The 27,791-nt window shown below is 36.4% G+C and overlaps 1 protein-coding gene and 1 long non-coding RNA gene across 19 annotated transcripts in view; one reads left to right on the forward strand and one right to left on the reverse strand.

The window, feature by feature from the left end:
• The window catches only part of RBFOX2 (RNA binding fox-1 homolog 2), a 270,397-nt gene that overhangs the window by 176,743 nt on the left and 65,863 nt on the right, over window positions 1–27,791 (forward strand). For all 17 annotated transcript variants that reach the window (XM_045552977.1, XM_045552982.1, XM_045552979.1 and 14 more), the window contains one exon: window positions 24,662–24,886. In XM_045552977.1, the coding sequence (XP_045408933.1) occupies window positions 24,662–24,886 (225 nt within the window). The remainder of the gene's footprint in view (window positions 1–24,661; window positions 24,887–27,791) is intronic.
• Window positions 1,936–27,791, reverse strand: part of LOC123639315 — a 95,367-nt gene continuing 69,511 nt past the window's right edge. Inside the window, exons 6-7 of one of the 2 annotated variants that reach the window (XR_006735683.1) lie at window positions 19,153–20,527; window positions 16,608–16,867 (exon numbers count right to left, since the gene is read on the reverse strand). This is a non-coding gene — a long non-coding RNA (uncharacterized LOC123639315). Of the gene's footprint in view, window positions 2,338–16,607; window positions 16,868–19,152; window positions 20,528–27,791 lie in introns of those variants that run through there. The other variant, XR_006735685.1, reaches the window with a different exon arrangement.

Consider the following 27,791-nt stretch of genomic DNA (forward strand, 5'->3'; position numbering starts at 1 on the left):
ATGAAAAATCATTTCCATTATAGAACATTCAAGTCCTTTCGTCTCAGACTTAGGATCAGTTTCACTCCAGGCTTTTATGCTCTGTAGGGAAATTTCATCACTGGGCAGTGCTTTCCTTTTAAGGAGGTTGTCCTTTTTTTGTGTTTTCTCTTCCCTTCTTCTCCAAGTCACCACCGGAGGGCGAGAGAGTCAGCTAGCTATCAGGATAGAAGCATCATTTTAGGAGCTGGAATCCTATTCCATTAAATGTTATATAATGCCCTGCAGTGCTGTTTAAAAGGAGGGAGACCTGTAGTGAGACCCATTGTGACCCAGAGGAAAGGAAAGCTTCAAAGAATGTATCTTTCCAAAGTAATTTTTCACCAGATCTGAGATTGGAGATTTATCAAGAAACCCCTCCCTCTTCTGGAAAGTGGAAAAACCTTTGAAACATTTCTCTTCTACTTCTTATCCTATCATCATCAGTCTAACAAACTCTTTTGAAATATTGCTTTGTTTTTAAAAAATGTTCATAAAAGAGAAAACCTATTTCTGGATTCTCTGTGTTGCTTGGGATGTGATACTTGCTTAACCTTGGAGCCCTCATTCAATTTTTATTAACTGGCAATATTAGAGGGTAACAGCTCTCTTCTTTCTCAGATATTACTGAAAGCTTTTCACCTACTTGACTGTTTATTATATATATTTTTAAATCAGTGAAAGAGTTATCTAAACTAGGAATTTTTATAATAAGTTTTGTGTAGCCTCTTGGAACATTTCCCCTTAGTTTCTAGAGGAGCTGGTAAGTACAGTACATGTGAGCATAAGTTAGAATGCATGTGCTTATACACACTGAATATTGTGGTCTTAACAGTATTTAAGGAAACTATAATTTTAGGAATGAAGGAGAAGAAATAAATGGAAACTGGAATGAGGGATTTTTTGATGCTTAAGAAATTCTAATAGATAAATTAAAATCATCATGTTTTATCAGGATGTGCTGAATGCTGAAGGAAAGAAGCAACTAGTTTTTGCCCATCCTGAAATTATACAACTGGAAAGGACAGAATATCAAATTTGTGGGTTTTCAGTATTGTAGCATATTTGTTTTGTTGTATACATAGAAATGTTAATATGTACATAGTAGCCTGGGGGGGGGAAAGTCAAAGGAAATAACCAGCTGGGCCAAATCTTTCATTTATTCTGTGGTTTTGTTTTGTTGTATTTTTTTGAGCCAGCCATCCAATCCCAACATTTGATGATGACCTGTCACGTAAGCTTTCTTAATATAAAATGTCTATATTGGGCAGGGCTGGGTTATCAAAGTTAAGTGGTTTATGATAGTATTTAGTGTCTTGACTAGTATATTAAGAGATACATAGATGTGTTTTCACTATTATGTGTTTTCACTATTTGCCACCTAGGTCCTTTGCATCTTCAGATCATGCCATTTCTCTAGTCCCTAATTTCCTGAGCAGCTGGTGGAAGAAGGAGTTTCAGTAGATGATATTTTCACTGTACAATATTGGATCCATATCAGTATTTGCACAGTGTGTGTGCTTTATTATTTTATGTATGCTCTAGTTTTCTAAGACCTGTTTTTGTTTTAATTAATAACTGCTCTGTCACTTAAGTTAATAATAAGGAATCAAAAAAAAAGCAAATGGCAATTTAGTCACAAAATTCTAATATAATATACAGACATGCTCATGTGACATTTTAAAAAATAATTATCTTCACGTATATGTCATAGGAGTATTTCACTGAAGTCTTCTCTTTGAGCTTATTAACTAAATTATTGCATCTTCTCACATCTGTGAAAGTAACAATGTGGAATAAAAAGAAGGAAAAGAGAAATCATTCTCAGACTATATGTAAATTAGAAAAACAAAATTACAAGTGACTTCAACTCTAATTAGTGAACAAAAAGGTTTTTAGCCAGACTCAAACTCAGTTATACTATTTATTATTGAAAGGGAAAGTGTACTAGGCAGAGAGGAAAAGATTTTACAGTGTGGATGTGAAAGAAAATTTTTGTACTCTACTATGGCATAAGACTGCCAGTTTCTGTGGAACACAAAGCCCTCCCTTTCTTGGACAGCTCAGTGCTTTGCTGGCATTTTCTTCAAAATCTGTTTTCCATCAGGACCAAGAGGAGGGTAGGTGTTAGGAATAAGGGAGGTTGGAAAGGGGGTTGCTGTTCCTTTAAATAGTGCTGTGAGTCCATGTGGCAGCAGGCCGCTCTGAAGTGTATTCTTTTGTAATGAATCACCAGTTCCATTGTCTGCTATCTCCCCTCTTTGTGGCTGGAAGGCTGAAGTCTTTCACCTGAGCTGCTGCCAGTTTGCTCTTCTGTTCCTGGGTGGTTGGGAGAAGAGAAGAGGGAGGGTATTTTATACTTTACTTAAACACAGATAAGAGAGCAGGTATGTTTTGCTTTGTTTCATTTTCTCCGATCCTTTCGTTTTTTGTTGTTTTTTGAAATTAGTTGAAGTAGGGAATCTATTCATGATTTTGCTTAGCATATACCATTTTCTGAGAATTCTGGAAATCCTCAGATTATTGTCTCCATTTTGTGGTATTGCTTTAAAGTGATTCCATTCTGTTGCCTGCCAGTCATGCTCCCTTGCCACCCGAACCTCATCCCACCCTTCATCCACGGAGCTGCAGCCACACTGTTTGTTTTGGCACACTTTCCACTTTCTATGGGCTGCACAGGATTTGGGGAAGTTGGAGGACAGGCGAGGATTGTGGGTTGGAGACTAAATTTATGTTACTTTACAATGAACAAACAAAAGCCTTACTTTTTCCAGAGATTTGAGTTCTACACTGCTCCATATCTTCAGTTATAACCATTTCCTTGCCAAGGCCAAGACTGGCTCTTGAAAAGTATTGCTATTCTAAAAATGACTTAACTTTGCTGAAAAGATACCCAGAATTCCATAAATGGAGCTGTGATAAAATCTGAGCAATTTTGATTCATTAAATGGTTTTTCCTTCTCAATCACAACCCAGCCACACATACTTCTTTTTTTTCTTTTGCCCCTTCGCTTTATTATTTTTTCCTTTGTCTTTCTCCTTAGTTTTGCAGTTGAGTCTAGGTAAGCTTGGTGTTTGACAACCTGCTATTTAAGTTTGCATTGCTACAGAGGACATCTCCATGTTGACAGGTAATGACGTTCTTCATCCCTCTCAGTGAGTGATAGAGCATAAGCTAAAATTGCTGGTTTTGTATACCCAGTTTTCTGTTCTTCCCTAAAAAATTCCAAACTCACATTTACACAAATTTTCATATGGGAAAAATTTCATCTTTCTTTTTGATTTTCATAGAGTACTTAAATTTTAACTTCTTACCATGTAATTCCTTACCTTGGGTTGTTTCTTTGACATCTATTTTTGATACTCAGACTGTCACTTGAAACCAGTCATACTAATGATACAGCCCCTGTACGCACCCTAGTCTCCTTCTGGCATACTGTTCCTCTCTGGGGTCTGATATATTGGTATGCCAAGCAGTCCCTTCTGAAGTCATAGTTCCTCACTTGTTTTTCCCAGCATTCCAAACTGTTATGAAATCTTTTTTGAACATTTCTGCACAACACTTTATATATGAAATACACCAAGCACAAATAGAATGCTCCCCTGCAATAAATACTTGGCAGTTTTGATTGTAGCACCTTTATTGTGCTCCAGTGCTCAGCCTCTTCTAGGCACTCAGAAATGCTGCAGTCTGCCATCATGATGTATTGTTTCCATTTCTCAGACTTTTCAATGTTTCTCTATCACTATTAGAATAATTAAATTTGGAAAACCTTAGAGTCAAATATTTCGTTAGAGGTCATTGCCAGAGTGAATAATTTAAAATGTTAAGTCTGATTTTGTCACCCCCATGCTTAAACCTTACAGTTGTTTCCCTTCAGACTCAAAATCCTGTGGCTTTAAAAAGGTCTTTGTGACACTGCATGATCAGGAGCCTAGCTGTCTACCCTGCCTCATCTCCTGCTGCCTTTTTCTTTCCATATTTCACTCCAGTGACACTGGCCTCTTTGCTGTTCCCTTAACACACCTTACACCCTCCTGCTCAGGGCCTTTCCTTCTGCTTTTCTCTCTGCCTGAAATGCTCTTCCCACGGACATCCACATGGCTTGCTCTACTCACCTGTTACTTCTGGAGGGAGACCTCTCCTTTTACCTTCCTATCTAAACTAGCACTCCCTCATCACTCCTTATCCCCTCATCCTGCCTTTTCTTCACTTGTCTTTGATTTTAGTGCTTATCATTACTTGTTAGATGTTTGCTTGCTATCTATTTCCCCTCACCTCTACCCCCAAAGAACATAAACTCCGTGAAGTCAGGGACTTTACCCACAGTCTGTTTGTATTCCCAGTGTCTAGAACAGTACCTGGAACATAGTCATAATAATTGCAGCTAATTCTTATGTATACTTATGATGTGTTAATATCAGATACCGTTCTAAGCACTTTGCCTACACTAACTCATTGAATCCTCTCAACAACCCTGTATTATCCACATTATACAAAAGAGGAAACTAGGCATATAATGATTGGGTGGCTTGCCCTAGTTCATAGAGAGATGTTGTAGGGGTTCACATCCAGATATAGCACGGGAATTGATATTCTTAACCACGGTACTCTAATGCCCCTAGTAGGTGTTGGATATTCAGTCAATATTTGTTGAATGAGTGAATGAATTAATTTAGGTAAGACTCTCTGATTCACTTCTGAAATTACCATCTCTGACTTATTCAATACTTAGATGAAGCATGTGCAGTAACAATTCACTGTTGAATAAAAGGAATTTATTATTATATGGTAAAATGTAATAATTATTATGTTATTAGGATATTATCATTTAATAATATTAATAATAGTTGTAGCATACATACTATGCATTAAGCACTATCTTAAATGCTTTACATATATTAAGTCATTTATTCTTTTCAGCAGCCTTGTGAGATAAATATTATTAATATCCATATTGTGGAAATTAGGAAACCCAAAGAGTTTGGCTCTAACATCCTTGTTCTTAACCAACACTAATAATGACTGTTACTGAAATAACTTTTTGTTTTTTCATACCTACTTTGTGCCAGTTTTACATACATATCACATTTACAGTTATCATATTCGTATTACATATCACTTGTCAGTCACCTTTTGAGTCCAGTGGTGTTTTTCCCATTTTTTGCATGAGACTGAGATTCTAGAGGTTAAGCAACCTGGTGACTCTGGGTTCAGACAAACCTAGGTTTCAAACCAGAGCCCTATTTCATTCCGAATTTACATACTCTTTAATTATACTGTTAACCTTATAAGATCAATAATTCCATTATTGGCTGTTAAAAAGTAGAAAAGTTTTCTTTATGATGAGCTGAAATCTGTTTTTGTTATTGTGCTCTCTCTCACTCTTCCTAGTTCTATCATCTGGAGTCATATAGAGTAGTTTAATCTCTTCTACATAAAAGCCAAATATTTCAAGATACTGCTGAAAGTTCCCTTTAATATTCTGTTGTCTTTGTTCCTTTTTCCTACTTCCTTGAATTATTCCTCATGGATATGAAAACATGGTTTCCAGAATCTTTACTGGCTATCCTGGACTAATTGCATTAATTTTTATGAATGATTTGTTATTTATTTATGTCTAATTACTAAGTAAAAATACCAATTATGAGTATTTTAAAAATTTTTTATTGATACATAATAATTGTACATATTTTGGGGGTACACATGGTATTTTGATATATGCATGCAATATGTAATGGTCAAATCAAGTTAGGACTATTTATCACCTCAAACATTTATCATTTCTTTGTATTGGGAACATTTCACATCTTCCGTTCTAGCTATTTTGAAATATACAATAAATTGTTGTTAACTAAAGTGACGGCTTTGGACCACAAGCCGTAGTTTGCTGATCCCTGACTTAGAGGAATGCAGGTCTTCGCTATCTTTTTTTTTTTTTTTTCTTTTCTTAACATAGATAAGATTTGCCCATATAGCTTGACGATGGGGACACAGTTTTGAGTGGTTTTGACAGTCATCATATATCCCTGTTAGAATGAAACCCCTGATTTGCTTTCTCATGTTTCCCCCCGGAAGGTATGAAGATTCTTCTCCTTTCCTCACTTCCTTTCTCCCTTCTCCCCACCCCCAAATCCAAGCTATTTGCAATTCCCCAAATATGCTATATTTTATACCTTCTTGGTTTTCATATATATATATATATATATATATATATATTTTTTTTTTTTTTTTTTTGAGACAGAGTCTCACTTTGTTGCCCGTGCTAGAGTGAGTGCCGTGGCATCAGCCTAGCTCACAGCAACCTCAAACTGCTGGGCTTAAGCGATCCTACTGCCTCAGCCTCCCGAGTAGCTGGGACTACAGGCATGCACCACCATGCCAGACTAATTTTTTCTATATATATTTTTAGTTGTCCAGATAATTTTTATTTCTATTTTTAGTAGAGACGGGTTCTCGTTCAGACTGGTCTCGAACTCCTGACCTTGAGCGATCCACCCGCCTCGGCCTCCCAGAGGGCTAGGATTATAGGCGTGAGCCACCACGCCCGGCCTTCATATATTTTTTATATATTATTTTTTGTATTTTTTTCATGTACAGTCATGTACCACATAGCGAAGTTTCAGTCAACAACAGATTGCATATATGACAGTAATCCCATAAGATTACAATACCATAGTTTTACTGTCCATTTTTAAATGTTTAGATATGTTTAGATACACAGATACGTAGCATTATGTTACACATGCCTACAGTATTCAGTAATGTACTATACAGGTTTGTAGCCTAGGAGTAATAGGCTGTACCATATAGCGTAGGTGTGCAGCAGGTATAGGATCTAGGTTTGTGTAAGTACACTCTGATGTTCGTGTACATAACCATATCGCCTAAGGACACATTTCTCAGAATGTATCCCTGTCATTAAGTGACACATGACTGTATTATTACTTTGGGCCAGAATGCATTTTTCTCCCATATGATTAATTTTTTGTCTTTAAAGATTTCATCTTAGACTTCACCTACTTCAGAAAACTTGCCTTATCTCACAGAGTTGTCCCTGTTGTTGTTTTAGCTCATGCTGTTATATAAAGTACTGTAATTATGAGTACATTTTTTACATCAGAATGTAGTTTCTTTCAGAATTGAGACTGTATCATGAGTATTTATTACCATGTCTGGTTCAATTTTAGTATCCAGCAAATATTTCTTGAATGAATTAATGATTTTAACTTGTTAATTCATTGACAGGGTCCTCTTTTGAAATATAAAATGAGAAAGTTAAATTGGGTAATCACTCATAACCTAATGCTTATTACTTAAAGTCAGTTAATACTTAAATATAGTTTGGGAAACAGATGCTTTACTTGGCTAGAAGATGGGATTTTGGAATAAACAACTATTTGGGGGACACACAAAACTTTTGTAGATGTTCTTGTAGAAAGCTGTGTATATCCAGAAGATAGTATGAAGGTAAATGGCATAGGAGCTCTAGTCTCCCGGGAAGTTAGGAAAGAGAGAAGAAGGGCATGACAAAGAAAGAGAAGTAGAAAAGTGACAATGAAATTTTAGCGATTGGCAACGCATGGTAATTATACCAAATCTGGTATATGGAGTACAGCATCTCCCTCTCTCTTTTGCCTTCCACTTCAGATGACCATAGGTTAGATTCTTTACATATTAATACTACTTTTGAAAAGCTGTCAACCCAGATATATAGCAGACTCTAACCATTCCATGTTGTTTTCAAAGTTCACTGATCTTTTTTTTTAAGTTTTTTTTCCTCTCTGTATGTTTTCTTTTGGATAGTTTGTATTGTGGTGTCATCAAGTGCACTAATCTTTTTTTTCCTGTAATGTCTGATCTGCCTGTCATCCAATCCAGTATTTTTTTTTTTAAATCTCAGACTTCATAGTTTTCATGTCTAGAATTTTGATGTGGGTCTTTTTTACACCTCTCGTGTCTCTTTTTAACATGCTCATTTTTTTCTTCTCACATCTTGAACATGTGGGATACAGATGTTTTAATGTCCTTGCCTGCTTATCTTAACATATGTATTAGTTCTGGGTCAGTTGTGATTTATTTATTTTTCTCAGCATTATGGGTTGTATTTTCCTGCTTCTTTGCACGTCTGGTAATTTTTCATTGGATGCCAGACGTCGTGATTTTACCTTGTTGGATGCTAGATAATTCTTTATTTCTACAAATATTGTTGAGCCTTATCTACAGCACAGCTAAGTTTCTTAGAAACAGTTTGATCCTTTCAGGTCTTGATTTTAAGCTTCATTAGATAGGACTAGAGCTGTGTTTAGTCTCTGGTTAATTTTTCCTTGCTGCTGAGGCAAGACTCTTTAGTACTCTAATTGATGCTCCTTAAATCATTAGGTTTTTCCACTCTGGCTGTTAAGGACAGGCTCTGTTCTTGGCACTGGGTGAGCTCCCTCCATTTCTTTCAGGTGGTTCTTTCTCCAGCCTCTGGTAGTTTCACACATTGGTGATCATTACTCATCTGAGCACTTGAAATCTTTAGAGCTCTCTCTGTGCAGCTTTCTCTTCTCCAGTAATCTCCCTTGTGAACTCTAGCTATTTCTTGGCTTCCTCAGACTCTTAGTTTTATTTCTTCAGTTCATGGAGCCCACTGGACGCTGCCTGGGTCCATCCTGCCAGCACCACCACAGCCTGGAAACTTTTTCCACTAAGTAAATTGGGGCAGTTGTAAAGCTTGCCTTGTTCATTTCCTGTCTCAGAGATCACTACCCTTCCTTGCCTACTGGACAGTGTCTTGAATGTTATTGTTTTATATATTTTGTTCTGTTTTTAGTTGCTTGAGATGGCAAGATAAATCTGGTTCTTGTTACTCCATCTTGATTGGAAGCAGAAGAGAGACCACTTATTTTTAAATGAAAATCAGCCGTGTCTCATTGAATATATTCTTAATTTATAAGTGAAAATCAGTTAAACAGTAATTTCAAGGAGTATTAGGGAAGAATGCATAAGATATATAAATAAGTATAATACAAGGTAGAATATAGTAAATTATGTGAATATGATGTCAGTGAAGTGCTATTAGAAGATTATATGAGGAAAAAATTCGTTTGGGAAGTTTGGCAGAGGTGGGAAGGGTGAGAAGGCTATGGCACTATTGTGTGTGTGTGTGTGTGTATGACTTATGCAAGACATTGTGTGAATCTAGAATCAAATTATTTGGTATTGAGTGAGGTTTAGTGGTAGGGTAGTTTCAGAGAGAGTCTGGGACTGCTATAAATTAAAGGTAAAAAAATGGTTCATTAGCAGATATACATGGACAAGAACACAGAAAAAACAGAATTTCTGTGTTTTGTAGTTCAGTGTGACTTGTGGTCCGTTGTGGAAATGGAGAAACATCTCTTTTTTTCCTTTGCATTACCTGCCTTTGCAATTCTAGCAGAATAGAGAGGGAGAACGTTCAAAGTACCATTTGTTCAAACATTGTAGAAGATAAGGGCATTTTGGACTGTGAAAAAGATGATTACAACTCCAGACTTTTATGGAACCGTAGAAAACCTCAATAAGCAATGTTTAGACTCTTTCAGTCGTTGCTATTTAAATGGTAATCAGGTTATCTAGAAATTTCAACGGGAAGGTGCCGGGAAGGTGCCGTGGAACTAAGTATGTGGATGGCACTGTTTAGTGCTTTCTTAACTTCAGTTACAGTGGTCGCCTGACTGTTGTGTGCTAGCATAGCAGCTGTGACCAAAAGTTCATCTGAGTACAGGAGTCCGCTCATCCCTGGTTTCCCTGTCTGAGGTTCCAGTTACCCAAAATCCACTGTGATCTGAAAATATTAAGATATAGTATTTTGAGAGAGAGAGACACAGACCATATTCACATAAGTTTTATTATAGTACGTTGTTATAATTATTTTATTTTATTATTGTTGTTAATCTCCTTATTGTGCCTAATTTATAAAGTAAATTTTATCACAAGGATGTATGTGTAGGTATGTATAGGGTTTGCTACTATCTGCAGTTTCAGGCATCCACCAGGGGTCTGGGAAAGCATTCTCCATGGATAAGGTGGGACTACTATATATGTTTTAAAGTTTTTTTTTCCTTGAGGAACCAGGGGGTATTTTTGAGAAACAGGAAATGTGTGTGTTTTGTTTAATTTCACTTGGCCTACGTTTTATATAAAGCCTTTAGTAAGAAAAATGTGATGTGCCCCCCCTTATGTTTGCATTGATGTGACTGTATGAAAAGGGACATGGAGAATTTAGTGCTTATATTTTGGACTATGTATTCTTTTCTTTTTTTCTTCTTCATTCACAATAATAGTGGTAATTATTATCTCTAATTTTTTAAGCCAAAATCAAAGAATTTTATATAGATGGTATCAGTTAATTCTTATAAGGTACCATGACAGGTAGTGATCCTTCTTTTAATTTTATAGATGAAAAACTTGAGGCATTGAGAGGTTAAGTGACTTGTCCAAGGTCACACAAACAGTACATGGCAGAGTCTAGATTTGAACCTGTGTTTACCTTTCTAAAGTTTATGCTGTTTCTCTCCCCCTAACCCCTGCTTTTGATGGTAGATGTTACATTAAGTATAATATAAAGAATACAGGCCTTAATACTTAATTTAGCTTTTTCTTTACATAAGCTCTACCTTCCCCTGTTGGCTAAATTTGGGAAATGTTTGCTAATTTTCTTGAAGCCTTAGGTTCCTCTGGGATAAGTGCAGAATTGATGAATTTGACTATTTAATGTACTTTAAATTCTTGAAATTTAACTTATCATAGAAGTTCTACAGTTTGATGGCTTAGTATTCCACATGGGGAACTTTTGTGCAGGGTAAGAGAGAAACCAAAAATACTGGCTCTCTAGCTCTTAGCTATTTTGGGCAGGTGAACAGATAAACTACTTAATGACATTTGTTGACTCTGATACAGAAGGAATACTTACTTTCACATGGTAATATGCCTAATGTTTCTTTCTTCTTTTTTAAAAAAACTATATTCTATCTCTTGGATAAAGCCCCTTTATCATAGAATCGTAGATTCTTAGAGCTAAGTGAACTTTATCTTACAAATCAGAATACAGATCCCAAGAGGAAGTGAGTTGTCCAAGGTCATATAGCAAGGTAATGGCAGAAATGGAGCTAGAATTAATTTTTCCATAGTTTTTCTGGTGTTCTTTCTATAGTCAGAACATCCTTTAGGAATTTCGGACCTTTAACAAAAGACATTTAGTCTATAGAGGTTAAAGTATCAGGTCCTTATGCTCCTCATTCCTGAAAGGGAAAATCTTAAGATGAAAAAGTTAAACTCAAGTATCTTGGGCTGCTATTCTTTATTGGAAAATTACTTTTGAATGAAGCTGGATAGTCTAGTTGATTTGATAATGACAATAATGAAGTTTCAGGTAAGGAAGATTGTAAGTAGAGAAAAGAAATATATATGCCCTTTTATTTTGTTTTAGGTATACTTGAAGATTTATTTTTTGTTGGTGGGGGGAGCATTGACTTGACTTTTATAGAAAATGTGGAGTGAACTCTGGGGATGTTTTCATTACTAAGCAACCATTAAAGTATACATGGCTTTGTTTTTTTCTTGAGACAGGATCTTGCTCTCTTGCCCGGGATAGAGTGCAGTGGCATGATCATAGCTCACTGTAACCTCACACTCCTGGGCTCAAGCCATCCTCCTGCCTCAGCCTCCCAAGTGTCTCGGACTACAGGTGCACACCACTGCACCTGGCTAATTTTTCTGTTATTTGTAGAGACGGGATCTGGCTCTTGCTCAGGCTGGTCTTGAACCCCTGACCTCAAGCAATCCTCCCACCTCGGCCTCCCAGAGTGCTAGGATTACATGAGCCACCGTGCCCAGCCTAATGTCTTCTTTTTGGTGCTTTTAGTAGCTGGTTTCAGATATCCATATTTCAGTATGCCATCTTTAAGTTGAATATTCTCCATTTGAGACAGGTTTCCCTGTTCAGTAATAACATCCTTTTTTTTTTTTTTTTTTTAAAGAGGCAATGTCTCCATCTGTCACCCAGACTAAAGTGCAATGGCCATACCTCACTGTAACCTCGAACTTCTAGACTCAAGCGATCCTCCTGCTTGAGCCTCCCAAGTAGCTAGGTCTATAGACACATGCCACCATGTCTAGATAATATTTTTGTTGTTATTTTTAATAGAGATGGGGTCTTACTGTATTGTTCAGGCTGGTCTCAAACTCCTGGGCTCAAATGATCCTCCTGCCTCAGCCTCCCAAAGTGCTGGGATTACAGGCATGAGCCACTGTGCCTGGCCTTATAATAGCTTTTTTGATGGCTTCTTCTAATGTAGGACTCTAATTTCTTATCTCATAATGAAGGATTAAATGTTGCAATCACTGGTTTATATTTCATTGCCATTCCTGACTGAAGGATCAGAGTCCATGGCATGCCTTATTGATCCATTTGTTAGAGATCAGTGGGGTAACAGGAATTGTTTTCCTCCCTTTAGACTGCATTCTGATCTTGGCCACTATTGCATTCATGAAGAAGGAGGGAGGTGAAGAATTAGGCATTCTAACTGGTAAATACTTGATTTCTTTTGTTTCTGAGAGTGGTTAGACCATTACAAATCTTTTTGTTTATAAGGATTTAGAATAATGTTTTGTACATAGTGCTGGGTGTACTTGTAGATGGCACTTGGACTGTGACTTACCACATACATTTACTAATGATACTTCTCTGAGTTGCTTTGCTTCCTGTAATCTAAATGTGCCTAATTTATTAAAGCATAAGTACAAGAGCAGTTTCAAGAATTGTGAACACTTCTTATTTTCCTTTTAACCTTCTCAAGTTTGCTTTTAATAAACCTCAGTGTTCAAGGGTTATTTTAAAGAAACATAGAAGTTTTAGTTGATTAACTTTTCTCACATCTGTAAAGGAACCTGGAATTCCAGAGCTAATGTATGGCTGAAATTTTTTACAAAAAATAAATCATGGCATCTGAGTCAAGTTGATAGATGCTTTCAGTTGCTTCCCATCTCTTGTAAGACTCCACTGAAATAACAGTATATTTATTAGAAGTACAAAAAGAAATAAATCAGTAATAGTAAGTAGGAAAGGGTAAACTGTGATATTACTAATAAACAAAAGGGTTAAACAAATTTTTGGAAAAGCTAAAGCAAGTGGGGACCAACTGATGGATGAAATGGAGGACAAACTGAAGCTTGGCAGTGAAACAAGGAGGCTGCTTGTGGTATGGAAGCCAGTCTACCCAGCAGGAACCCTCGAGGGCTCTCTGAGCAAAAGTGAAGAAGGGACAGAAAACAGGAATTCAGTGTTTATATAGGGATAACTCAACTACCTGGCATTGCCAGAGCCTTTCCAACCCTTTCCCAGTGGCATCTACTGTGCTGTCCTCTTTTCTCTAGCATTAAAAAGAGGAAAAACAAAACAAAAGCATGGTTATTTGTTTCTATAGAAGTTAATCAGAATGTTTGGGGAAATGTAATTGTTTTTTTACTAGATATTGGCATCCCTTCCTTTAGTCTGATATTTGGGAGATGGGGGAGGGTATTCCGTACTTTGCTAACAGCTTATGCTAAAATAAAGCCTACCAGTGACATGTTCTTTCCTCTCCCATACTGAGTTCCCAGTTGGAATTTTAATTCCAGGGAGAGACCTGAAGAAAGCAGATCAGCAGAAGAAACCCATACCAGCTAACCAAGTCCTTCTACCTGCACCTCTGGTACATGAGGATCATTAGAAGTCTAAGAGGAACTTTCAGCATGAATGAGACAAATAGAAAACCTAACTCCTAGGGGCAACAGATAGTGCAGGGAAAAAAATTGAACTTTAAAGAAATCTTTTAACTGATATTCTCAGAAATTCTAGAAGATAGTACATTCATAAGACCAGTCATAGTTGTAATGAAAAGAGAACAATTAGAGAATGCAAAAGAAGATTAAGAATATGATTGTCAAAAGAAATCATGCCGTAGAAGGATAGGAAAATAGAGTTGGAGATATCTCCCAAAGTGTAGAGGTTTAAGACAACAGATGGAAAATACAAAAGACAAGACATAGACTATGTCCGTAGCTCACATTCTCTAGAAAACTGAGCCTGAGCCAAAATCTTACTTGCTAACACTTTATTGGAGAATACAATCTCAGGAAAGCAGGAGGGAAAGGAGAGTGCAATGGTGGAAAGCTGGTCAAGCTTTGTAACAGGTGATGTTGATTGCGTGGGAAGTCTTCGGGGAGATTGTGTAGAACTATTGCTTCTCTGCCCAGTCCATCCAAAGGGGGTGTGGAGTGGTGTTTTATTTGTTGGTTTCCTCCCATCTCCTGCTCCTCCCCCTTTTGGTTAAAGTTTGCCATACATGTAACTCACTTGACTTCTTCCTTCAGTGGCCCCAGAGGGAGGCCAGCTCCTACACTTCTGGCGAACAGACGAGATCTGCACACAGAGATGCCTAAGCCTGGGGATGGTCAGAGGAGTCAGTAATCCCTAATGGCAGCCTCTGACCTTGAAACCTTTGTGTTGTAAGAAACTATTAATATTAAAAGAGGGTTGCTCCCCACAGGACTGATGGAGGGAAGGATAGGAGACTGCAGCTTTTCATCATAAGCCCTTCCGTACCTACTTGATTTGCTGTCATGTGCATGTATTAATTTGAGAAAAATAAAAATGAAAAATGAATTACCAAAACACTCTAGAAATAACTATCAAAATTCTTTTAGAATGTATTTTTAAAAACAGTGAACTCAAAATCTTAAAAGATAAAATCTAATTAGATTATATCAGGATAATCTTATTGGACTTGTAGAATTGATCCTTTCTCCTTTCCTACCTTTTCCTGAAAAACACCTTGTGCTGTTTGACCTCTCCATTAGCATATGGCCCCCTAGGATTGAAGTCTAGTTATTTTCTGCTACTCCATTGTACCCATTGCCAGGTTCTGCTGATGCTATCTTGGGATTGTCTTTAGCACGTGCCCCCTAATCTGTATCCCTCTGCCTCTGCTGTATAATAGTTTATGGCCTCATTATAAGTCCTTCAAAGTTTCTAGTATCCTTGTAACTGATCTCTCCTTCCTCATGTAACCCTTTTCCCCCCATGGTAGGTTTTGATCTCCCCGTGTGCTACTGTATCATTTGGGTTATAACTTTTGTTAAAGTAATAAGAGTTTGTAGTTATTTATATATTCTACTAGGTTATAACATCATTTATTTCTTTAGGAACCCTTACTGAGAGCATCTGAGGTAGTCGGTCACTGGTATACGAAGATGAATTAGACCTGGACAGTTACCTGCCCTCAAAGAGTTTATGTTCTGTAAAGACAACAGATATGTAAACAAATAATTGTAATAGAATGTAAGTACTACAATAAAGTCAAGTATTAGGTTGGAGGGGTAGGTGGAGATCATGATTTTGTTTTTTTGTTTTCCTATTTGGGTGAATCAGAAACCTCTAGGGAGGAGTAGATGCCAGAACCACATGTTAAAGATTGTGTACAAAGTAGCCAGGTGAGTAGAAGGAGAATGACTTTATAAGCAGAAAGAACAGTAGGTACAAAAAAACTGGAGAGTGAAGCAGCACAAGGTATTTTTCAGGATTCCATACACATTAGAGTACCACCTGCGCCAAGCCATCAACATCTCTCAGGTGGATTATGATAGCCTCCTAACAGGTGTACCTGCTTTTGCTTTTGCCTTTGCCAGGTGATCCATTTAAAGCCTAAGTCTGACCACACCACTTCTCTGCTCAAAACTCTTAGTGGAGTGTAAAAGCCAAAATCCCTGCCGTGGCCATAAGCTTTACAAGATTTCTGCTGACGTCATTCTTTCCCCACTGCCACTTTTCTCAGTTCATCTCCTGCCACTCTGTTCTATGCTTATCCAGTCCAATCACACAGGCCTCCTAGGCCATCATGTTCCTAGTTCTTAGAATGAGCTGAGAGGGTATTTTCACCTCTGGGCGTTTGCATTTGTGTTCCCTTTGTCTGGGGTAGCTTCCATCCAAATATATACATGGCTTGTTGCCTTAATTTCTAAAAGAATCTGATCAAATGTTACCTTCCCTGACCACCCTGTAGAAAATAGAAATCCTCTATCCCTCCAGCCCTGATACTCCCATGCTCTCTTTCTTACTTTATTTTCTCCATGGCACACCATCTGTTTATTTATTATGTGTCTCTCTTTGCTATAATGTAAACTCCATAAGGGCAGGGACTTCGTCTTTTTAATCACTGTTGTTTCCCCAGTAGGGGTTACAATGGAATGTCCAACATATGATAGGTACTTAATAAATATTTGATGTCAAGAATTGAAGCTAAATAGGTGAAGTATGCAAGGAGCATGATTTTCCTGCAGAGGTGTTTAGACTATAGACATTGGGAGTCTAGGATTTTAAGAAGAGGATTAATTAACAGTGTCAGATTTAGATTTTATTTTAGAAAGACCATTCTTGTAGCTTCTTGGAGAATTAATTAGATTGAGACTAAATTAGAAGAAAGGAGAACTGTTAAAGATTCTTTGGATAGCCTGCATGAGAGCAGAGACTCATTTTTCTTTACATTTCCCACAGTAAATAATGAAGACTCTCACATGTGGCCTTTCAATTATTATATATATTTTAATAGAACTGTCATAACTCATTTTATGAGATAAATATTTATGAATGATTATTTATATTATGGAACGCTTCCTGCAGAGTTGATAAGCTATTGAGAAAAGTGCTCCTATCTTTTTTATAGACTTATACCTGATTGATTCTATTTAGTAAGCATTTTCTAAAGTGCTACTACTGTGTGCTCATTATCACTTCATTTGGTGATGAAGTTTATAATTCAGTCCCCGGTCGACTGTGGACTTGACCTGTGAAATAATTAAAGAAAATATAAGCCACTATGTAACCATGGTTGTAGACAAAATGCAGTTTTGTTTTGGGAAGGGGATAGGGAAAATTTTTGTCTATTACTATAGGGATATCATCTTAATTTTCCATTTTAAAGCAGTGGACTACAGTAGAATGCCAGACATAAAATCTGTAAAGCATAATTAAATATTTTGTGATTCAGAAGGCACTATAAAACCTTTCCAGTGTTTTATTCTGAACCTGAGTTATGGCTACTCATAAGGATGTTGCAGTTTAGCATATGGAAAATGCAAACTTAATTGTCCATGAAGACAAAGAGTAAATTAATTTAAATTGTAAAAAATTTGGGTTGAGAAAAAGAATAAATATCCATGGATTGTGTAAATCACCAATTACATTGAGTAGAATAGACATCTAACGATTGTCAGTAGGGGCCTTTCAAGGTAGCTGAACTAGAGTAGTTCTTGTGGTCTCTTGTTGCCAGGGGAAGACATGATTCATGGATGTTTGAGGTTATAAATATTGCTTTAAAGAGAAATAGAAGAAAGCTTTTAAGAGGCTGGAGACATTAAGACTATTACAGGGTTTGTCATTTTTAACCTAATAGATAATTGGTTTGAATGACTTTGTTCTGAAATATTTATTTTCCTGTTTAAATATTCATTGCTGTGAGATGGCAAAACTCAGCTTCAGGGGAGAGATCAGTCTGGTTTTTCTTTCTAAGTAATTCAGAAGAAGGGTGTGTGTGTTTGTGTTTTGAAGACAAGTGATTTGGAGGCAAGTTTGCAATTTTCTTTTTGGCCAAATCTCTAACTGTCCTTATACTTACGTATATTAGCTTATGTCGTTTATTTTTATTCTAAGCATGGATGTATTGTATTGCCTGTTTTATTTTTATTTTATTCATTTTATTAATTGTCTGTTTATAAGAGCTCACAGTTGCACTAGTTATCCTCCTGCTCTCCATCTCCGCTTAATGTAGCTGTAGCACACTTAGACTCTGGGCCCTAGTTCTTTAGTTGTACTCACTCTAAAGGAAGGATCCATTGTGAGGCCTGCATTTCAGTAGATTTGCATTTTCGGGGAAAAAAACCAACTAGTATTTATTCTCTTATCTGTAGGTTCCATATAAGAAGGTAATCTTCTACTTTCAAGAAACTTACATTTATAGCCACTGTTACTTCCTCTCATAACCTATGTCCTCCCTAGTCTCTGTCCCTCTTCTAGAAGTGTAGATGCTTCAGGGCATTTTCTGGAAGCATGCTGCCACCATAATTCTCTCCCATTCTGCCAGCCAAAGCCTCTAAAACAGTGTTTCTCAGAGTGTGGTACCCATACCATCTATACCAAAAAGTACCAGGGCCCAGCCCCCCAACCCACTGAATCCTAATCTATGGGGAAAGGATCTTGACATTTGCATTTTTAAACATGCTGCGCAAGTGGTTTGTTACACACAATAAAATATGGGCATCTCTGCTGTCAAGGTAAAAGATAAAAGATGGGCAAAACATGAGTTTGTGGGTGTGGTGAGCTGGGTATTATGGAAGTAGTGCCTTACTTCATGGGGTCAGTGATCTTACTGTGAAACTGCAGCTGGAATAGATGTGTCCCTGAGCTCCTTACTTGGAATTAGATAGCACTTTGTCTTAAATTTAATATTTTAATGGTGATAGGTTTTTATTACCATAATTATTATTATATAATAATTCAATCTGTTTTTGTGAGCTTCTTTGGGATCCCAGCCATCCATTAAGTTCCAAACAACAAAGTAAAAAGTAAACTCTTAGAATTCAACCTAAATTTAAATGTTGGAGACTTCATGTATAGATTTTTCCTCTCAATTTCAAATTTATCTGCAAGTCATCTAACATCTTATGACTCTGGGTATAATTTATTGTAAAAGAAAATACATTACTTTTATCTAAGTTACCAGAAATATTTTCAGGATTATTATAGACACTAACATTTTCTGCTCTGGGTATTCACATTGTAAAACTTTGTTGAGATGAGAAAAGGAAAACACTCTTATTCTACAGCTCTCCCTCTAGGTGTTAGTATGGGAGTTTGAAGAAAAAAAATAAGGACAGTACAAGGTAACTTGGCTGTCTTTAGACTTAAAAAACAAAACAAAACAAAACAAAAAAAAACCCAGAACGTTTTAGATACTAAAGGCAGTAGATTGTAGGGTAGCACTGTTAAAGATACGTAAGTTAAGAATCTAGAATGAATTTTACTTTAAGTCTAGCAAATGAGCATTGTATTGTCTTTATACATGTTTATTTACCTATTTTATTCTTCTGGAATTTCTTAGTTTGTTGTTCTTCTACAGAGTTAATTTTTTTAAATTGATCCTAGATAATTTTAAATCCAGTATTCTCTTCTAGTCTTTCTGAGATAAGAGTTCTGTAGCTATTTTTTTCCCTCTTGTCACAGATGTTTGGGCAGAAGTCATTTCTTTTAGTACCAGATTTGAGAAGAATGGCAGGCCTTTTCTTAGGTACTGGGGTTTGTTTGTTTGTGTTTTTGTTTAAAACAAAGGCAGGTAGAGCTTGAAATCTCAGCCTATTTAAGCAAATCCCAGGGGGAGAAAGGGTATAATTTGTAAAATACTTAAAAGCAAAAATATTTTTCTATTATAATTCTAGAGAATTAATTTCCATTTGTATACAGTACTAGAAAAATGATTAGTGATGTCAGTGGTGATAAACTGGTGAAAATATGCTCTACCTAAATAATGAAATGATTCTTTTTATGAGGGTGTGAATAAAATTAATATTGATCTGTTTGAATTCATGATCCATTCTGACTGTATATGTAAACGGAAATTGGAAAACTTCTAGGATTATAGCCCGTTGATTAGAAGCAATACAATAGCAGATTGTGTATATAAGTGGGACTCAAGATTACCAAACAAAAAACTAGAGTGAAGTTGAAAAATAAAAGAGAAGATGTAAACAAAAATACACCCTTCTCTCTCTAAGATTACGCAGAGTTTAATTATCCTAGAAAAATGAAGACAATTATATTTGGGACCATTCTTTCGGTTCTCTTATAGTATTTTATGAAGAGCTTTCTTTTTAGCACCAATAACATGGATTAGTTTACATGCCTTTCTTGCCTTCTAAATTTGTCCTACAAAGGTAAGAATTTTATTTTTGCCCTCATGCCTCTCCCCCTGTTAAAGACTAACATGTTGTAGATGGTTAAATGTTAATATATAATTGATTCTAATATTCGGAAAAATTCAATAGGAACAGAGAATATGCTAAAGAAACAACAAAATAGTCAATTTCACTTTCTGTCAGTTTTCACAACAACCCTCTGAAGGGTTGTTCTTTTTGCAGAGGAGAAACAGGGTAGTTAAGTAATTCATCCACATCTGGGATTTAAACTCAGGTCTGCTTTTTAGGTTCATGCTCTTTCTTCTGTTTTACTCTACCTCCCATGAAAGCTTGGGAGAAAACATGTAGTTGGACCTAAAAACTATTTGAAAGTCACCCGTAGGTAGGTGATAGTTAAAGCTCTGAGACTGCTATGGTTGAGGTAATGGACGATGAAAGGGTTCCCGTGTGATGGGAGTCAATTCCTGTGGTGGTACAGCCAGCTCTGCACGTCTGCAGGTTCCACATCCATGGGTTCCGCATCGCAGATTGAAAATACTAGGAGGGGAAAATGGATGGTTGTGAGAAACCTGAACATGTACAGGCTTTTCCCCCCTCATTATTTTCTAAACACTACAGCGTAACAGTTATTTACATAACACTTACATTGTATTAGGTATTGTGAGTAATCTAGAGATGATTTAAAGTATATAGGAGGATATGCATAGATTATATATAAATACTACACCATTTTATGTCAGGGACTTGAGCATCCACGGATTTTCATGTGGGGGGGTGTCCTGGACCAGTCCCCCACAGATACCAAGGGATGACTATATTTGAATTTATAATGAAAACATTTAGCATTTTTCATGTTGTACACCAGAAGGCCACGTATGTATCTGTGATTTAAAGGAGAAAGACATCATTCTTAAATTAGAAATTAATAGTTACATCTGATTTTCACTCAAAGCAGGTCAGTATTCTTCAAGATGAAATCATGTACATAAAGCACAAGCACATAAATGTGGATTCTTTTCTTTCCTAAGGGTATGCCACCACTTCTGCCTGCTCACCCTATACTCTTCTTCAATTTGATATCAGCCCAAGATACCCACATTTATTTCATTATGTATTATTCCTTGTTATGCTTTCTACTCTCGCCAAACAAAGCGATTTGCTGTAGTGAGCACACATGTGACTTTGTATCTTAATCTTCCTTTATTTAAAAATGTTTGCTTAGCACTTCATATTTATTAGGCACCATGTGGGATTCTGCATTCAACAAGACAGTCCCCACCCATCATAGTGAAGCTTTTAATCTAGCAAGGGAGTTAAAACACATACTTAAATTTGCTAAGTATAAGGCTTTGAATTTAAATGTCTTGTTAAATTCTAATGTCTTGCACATTAGTGGTGCAAACTAAATGCTGTGAGAATATGGAAGGGGAAGGAATTACTTCTAACTGGAAATGGGAGAAAGTTTATAGACTGCTAAATTAGGGGAAAGAGCTATTCTGTCTGACCTTGTGGACTACAAGAGAAAGTTAATATTAATAATTTATTTTCTCAGATGAGATAAACAGCTTAGCTTATGATACTAGAAACAAAACATTTTTACATAAGCATAGAGGTAAATTCATGCCTAGAAATAATCATGTGAGCTATCATCTCATAGTTTCTCTGGGGGCTATTGTACTTTTCTACTGAACTTAGAACTTTGGAATATGGCCTGGAAATTTAATAGAAATATGAAACCATTTAACATTTTTACTATTAATAACATATACTTGGGGAAATATTCCAGACATTGCAGAGTAAATGAGACAAACTGTGAAATCACTTCTATCCCAATATCATTCCCTTAGTATATAAATATAATTGTTACATTTTTAACAACAACAACAACAACAAAGTACTTCTATAAGTAACAAAATAATCCACCAAGGATTTCTTCTTGACCTCCTAACAGAGGTTCACATTTCTCTTTTTCTAGGAAAACAGAGTTTCTTGCCTACCTTGCATTTCTGTGTAACACCTAGTACCTAGGCTACAAGTGGATTGTAGAAAATGTTTTTATCTCCCACTGCTAATTGATGTGTTTATTGAGTAGACCCAGCCACCTCTGTCAAGACTACCCCTGTGGGAGAATTCACACCATGTACTTGTGTGCTAGAGTCTCATTTCCAGCAGGACTGGAACAGAGAATGGAAGCTGGAGTAAAAGCTACGAGTCCAGGAATAACGTCAGAGCCTGAGAAAAGTCCCCTTGGCCATGCTGATCTTAACTTGAAAACTGTGTCTTTTATCCTTTACCACTTATTTAATAGACATTTCCTGTGGATTCCTGTAAGATTATATTTATGCCTGGAGTTGGAACATAGGTCTGTAGAGACCTTTGGTGCTCTTACTCTGTTTCATTTACCAATTCACCTGAATTTGAATTCTTTTCTTTTTCATATTTGTCTTCAGGCCAGTAAATAAAGTGAGGGCTTCTGAAACAATGTGGTTTTTTTTTTGTTTTGTTTTTTGTTTTTTGTTTTTTGAGACAGATTGTCACTTTGTTGCCCTGGCTAGAGTGAGTGCCCTGGCGTCAGCCTAGCTCACAGCAACGTCAAACTCCTGGGCTTAAGCAATCCTACTGCCTCAGCCTCCCGAGTAGCTGGGACTACAGGCATGCGCCACCATGCCCGGCTAATTTTTTCTATATATATTTTAGTTGTCCAGATAATTTCTTTCTATTTTTAGTAGAGACGAGGTCTCACTCTTGCTCAGGCTGGTCTCAAACTCCTGACCTCGAGCGATCCACCCGCCTCGGCCTCCCAGAGGGCTAGGATTACAGGCATGAGCCACCGCGCCCGGCCTAAACAATGTGTTTTATATGGCCAGATAGATACAGATAAATAGAGCACTAAGTAATTTGAAGAAGAGAGAGAATTGTTTTACTTCCTTCTTAGGATGCACAGAATAGCTAAGGAGAAATCGTATACAATATGCCAACCTAGAGATAATGAATAGAAGTTATGTAGTGGTGGGCGACAAAGGTAGACTTTTTCCCCTCAAAAATTTAATGAGTGAAAAAAATTGAAGGTTTTCATAGCATATTTTCTAAGAACTAGGCAAAGGGAGAATTTTTATGTATAGCAGTTTTTAGTACCAAGTAGAAATGATTCTCGGATATTGGAGCCAGCTAAATTTTGGGGTTGTATAGCTTTTAAGTGGAAGACAGTTATGAATTTTTGTTTCTACTACCATTTTCTTTTTTTCTTTCTTTTTCCTTTATTTTTTGTAGAGACGGGTTCTCCGCTGTGTTGCCTATGCTGGTTTCAAACTCCTGGCCTCAAGTGATCCTCCCGCCTTGGCCTTCCAAAGTGCTAGGATTACAGGCATGAGCCACTGCACCCAGCCAGTCATTTTCTTAAGGGCAAATAATTCAATGCTTCGGCATATTGGCTTCCCCTTATTGATTATATATAACTTGTGTCATTCTTTTTAACACGAAAAACAATATATTTTGTAGGTTTTATTACAAAAATAATACTTGCTTATTATTAGGGGCACAAGGAAACTTTTGGGGGTTTTGGATAGAGGTATTCACTGTCTTGTGTGGTAATGGTTTCATGAGAGTGTGTGTGTGTGTGTGTGTGTATATATATATATATCAAAACTCAGCAAATTGTACACTGTAAATAAATACAGATGCAGTTTATTGTATGACAATTATGCCTTGGTAAAACTTCTAAAATTTTTTTGCTGATTTGATGACTAAAAAACCAAATTATTTTGATATCATATACATTACCATGACTATTAGTGAAATTGAGTATTTTCATCATATTACCTATTTGTATTTTATCTTCTATGAATTGTTCAGTTATCTCCTTTGCCTCTTTTTTTCCTGGGGTGTGTGTGTATGTATCTGTCTGTCTTACCAATTTTATATAACCTACTCTGGCACTAGTGATAATAACCCAGTATCTGTCTTACCTGTTGCTAATATTTTTTTCTAGTTGATTTTTCTAATGACTTTAAAGTCCATTTCTCTTTTGCTCCCCTTTCTTTGACCCTCCCTCTCTTTAACCTGCTAACTATGACTTAAACAAATTTCTACCTCGGTATATAAAGAATGATTTTTTAGTAATATACTTTCTTCTGAACTCAATGCCTTAAATCTAGAAGTCCGTGTTGTCTTGTTTTCAGACTTTAATTTATAGTGTTGTTCTGCCAGTTGGCTATGAATTGTAATTTTAAGGAAATTGATTTGTTTCCCTTTGTTTTTTTCCCTAAGAATTGGTAAAGAATTAGAGAGTATCCTAAAGAAAATACTAATGGCCCAAACTAATTTCCTCTCTTACAGCTTACCTTGTGTGAGAAATTTCCTGGCATTTTTTTAAAAACTTGGTTTAAAGGAAAAAATTTTAACCTTTTGGCATCTAGTCCACTAATATGGTTGTGGACCTGTCTAATAGCCACAGCATTGACATAAGTTGGAGTGTGTGTGTCTGCATACATATGTCTATGTGTGTATGTATAATAATATTTTCCCCAATCCTGGGGCAATAAGTATTCTGTTTTACCTGTATAGTGAGAAAATATTCAGAGAATTCTGTATATTCACCTTAAAAATAATTATGTAACAGGGATTTAAAGTGATTTTTTCTCCTTATTTTCTCTTTCTCATTGTTTGTTTTAGGGTAACCAGGAGCCAACAACAACTCCTGACGCAATGGTTCAGCCTTTTACTACCATCCCATTTCCACCACCTCCACAGAATGGAATTCCCACAGAATACGGAGTGCCACACACTCAGGACTATGCCGGCCAGACCAGTGAGCATAACCTGACACTCTATGGAAGTACACAAGCCCATGGAGAGCAGAGTAGCAACTCACCTAGCACACAAAACGGATCTCTTACGGTATGTGAATCATGAAGTAGAAAACGAAAGGATGCATGTCAGTCATATCCTTAATCGTAAGACCAGAAAGCCCTTTGAATTAATTTAGCATTTACATTCCATTATATAGCATTAATGTAATTTCAGTTCTGTTCCAAGCATTGTAATTAGAAGATAGGGATTTAGAATTAAAACTCACAGTTACTGCCCAGGAGCTTTTAGTCTCAAGATGAGACAGACAGTATAACAAGGTAAGTATAGTGGTGAAAGTAAATTTAGGAGGATTTTGTTCTTTTCAACTTCACTAGTAACCTTCATTTTGCAAAATCTCATGTTCCCTTCTGTGCTCTCATCTACACAATCTCTCAGCAACATTCTATATGTTCTCCTTCCTCCTCCTTGCAATACTTAGTCTTCTTGGCTTTTGTGCTCTCCCAATTTCCTGGCTAAGTCTGAGTGTTTTGCTGGTTCCTCCTCCTCTGTTCAACTTTTAAATGGTACAGTACTCCAAGTTGGGTCCTAGAACCCCTTTTTTCTTATTTTATATCCTCTCTATATGTAATTATATTACCAGATTCACTTAGTTGCTCAAGCAAAACCTAGGAGTCATTCTTTATTTCCTTCATCTCTACATCTAATCCCATTAGCACATCCTGACAATCTTAGCTATAAAACATTTACCACTTCAACCTCGTCTCTGCATTTTACTACTACAGATGGAAGAGCTCAGCTTTTCTACTAGATTACGTGGGTTTGAGTTTCAGTATGGCCTCTACTAAGTTGTATGACCTTGGGCCAGTTATTTAATCTCTCCCTGCCTTGGCTTGCTGTAAAATGAAGATAATAGTACCTACCTCAAGAGGCTGTTACGAGATTTAAGAGAGTTTAATTCTCACAAGGTATTTGTCACCATCGTTACCACTCCAGTCTAAACCTCATCACTTATTTCCTGTATTACCTTTGCCTAACTTATTCACTCTCGCCTTAGCAGCCAAGATGGTTTTGTTTTTTTAATGCAAGTCATGCTGTTTTCCTGCTTAACTCTTAATAGTACCCTAACACAATTAGAATAAAATCCAAACTCTGTATTTGGTTTACTAGTCCCTAGCCCCAGCCCACCTCTTTGACTTCATCTCTTACTACTAACTTGCTGAAGTAAAGGAAATGTCATATATTAACAATAGGTATGTATCATGTACATATCAATAATACGTGAAATCGTATTGTCTGTGGGATTGTGGGTGTATTTCTAAAGATAGAAGTGTTCTGTGCTCTGCATAGAAAGACCTATCTTTAGTTTTTAGATTTCTTTTTTTCCTTGCCTATATCTGTTTTTCAGAAGGAGAGATTTATTCAGCCTTCAAGCTACTTGGTAAGATTTACTTTCAAATAAAGCCTTTTTTTATTTTTTGAGACAGCATCTTGCTCTGTCACCCAGGCTGGAGTGCAATGGCACGATCATAGCTCACTGCAGCCTCAGACTCCTGGACTCAGGTGATCCTCCCTCCTCAGCCTCCTGAGTAGCTATTCTAGAACTAAAAGCATATGCCACCATGCCCAGCTTATTTTTTTATTTTTTGTAGAGATGGGGTCTTGCTATGTTGCCCAAGCTGGTTTCAAACTCCTGGCTTCAAGCATTCCTCCCACCTCAGCCTCCCAAAATAAAGTCTTAGAGTAGAAGCTTCTTGTTGCATAAAGATGCATTTAACCTGCAGCTACTTCCCATGTTTTTAGATTAGATACTGAACCACAAAGGAATCCCTTCTTTCCTTGAAAACATGTTTTCAATGTTAATTAGTTATATATAAATACATAATTTTATATTTCATAAGTAAGTGGACTATAATAGATAATTTATTTGAAGAGTCTAGGCATTATAGGCAACAAATGAGGCTTACCATAGCATATGTTCTAGAATCATGAATATACAGGCTGCTATATTGGCTGAATTTCCAAAATAACTTTCAAACGATCATGAATTCACAGTTCTAGCTGAAAAACTATTTCAACTCAAGAAGTGAAAAAGAAGAAATAAAATATATATTTGAGCCTTTTCAAAGTATTTTAATTATTAAATCTATTTCTATACTAGTTATCCGTCTATTTTCTTTCTTTTTTTTTTGTATTTTTATTCTCTGTTTCCTGTCAGTTTTAGGAATTTGTGTCCTTCTAGGAATTTGTCTATTTCATCTAAATTGTCAGTTTTGTTGGCATAAAGTTATTCATAATAATCTTATATCCTTTTAATTTCTATAGGGTCTGTAGTGATAGCCCCACTTTCATTCTTGATTTGGTAATTTATGTCTTCTCTCTTTTTTCTTGGTCCTTCTATCCAAGGTTTGTTAGTTTTGCAGATTTTTCCAGAAAGCCAGCTTTTGGTTTCATTGCTTTTTATTTGTCATTCTTCTGTTTTATATTTCATTGATCTCCACTCAGGTCTTTATCATTTGCCTCCCTGTACTTGCTTTCGGTTTGATTTGGTCTTATTTTCCTCACTTCTCAAGTGGAAAGCTTAAGTGATTGATTTTAGATTTTCTTCCTTTTTGGTTTAAAGCTGTAAATTTCTCCTGAAGTTTCCTTTTAGCTGCATCCCATAAAATCTGATCTGTTGTATTGTCATTTTCATTTCATTCAGTACATTTTTTAAAATTTCTTTGTGGTTCCTTCTTTGATCCTGGGTTGCATGGAAGTATGTTGTTTAATTTCCAAATGTTTGGGGATTCCTCAAATTTCTTTTTTGTTGTTCTTGATTTATAATTTAATTTCTTTGTGGTTTGAGATCATACTTTCCATGATTTCAATTTTTAAAAATTTATTGAGACTTGTTTTAGTAGATGGTCTATCCTACAGAATGTTCCTAACCAATTCGTTGTTTTATCAATATGAAGTATCCCTCTTTGTCTCTATTACTGTGTCTTGTCTTACG

The sequence above is a fragment of the Lemur catta genome, chromosome 6 (assembly GCF_020740605.2).
Source record: "Lemur catta isolate mLemCat1 chromosome 6, mLemCat1.pri, whole genome shotgun sequence".
Lineage (NCBI taxonomy): Eukaryota > Metazoa > Chordata > Mammalia > Primates > Lemuridae > Lemur > Lemur catta.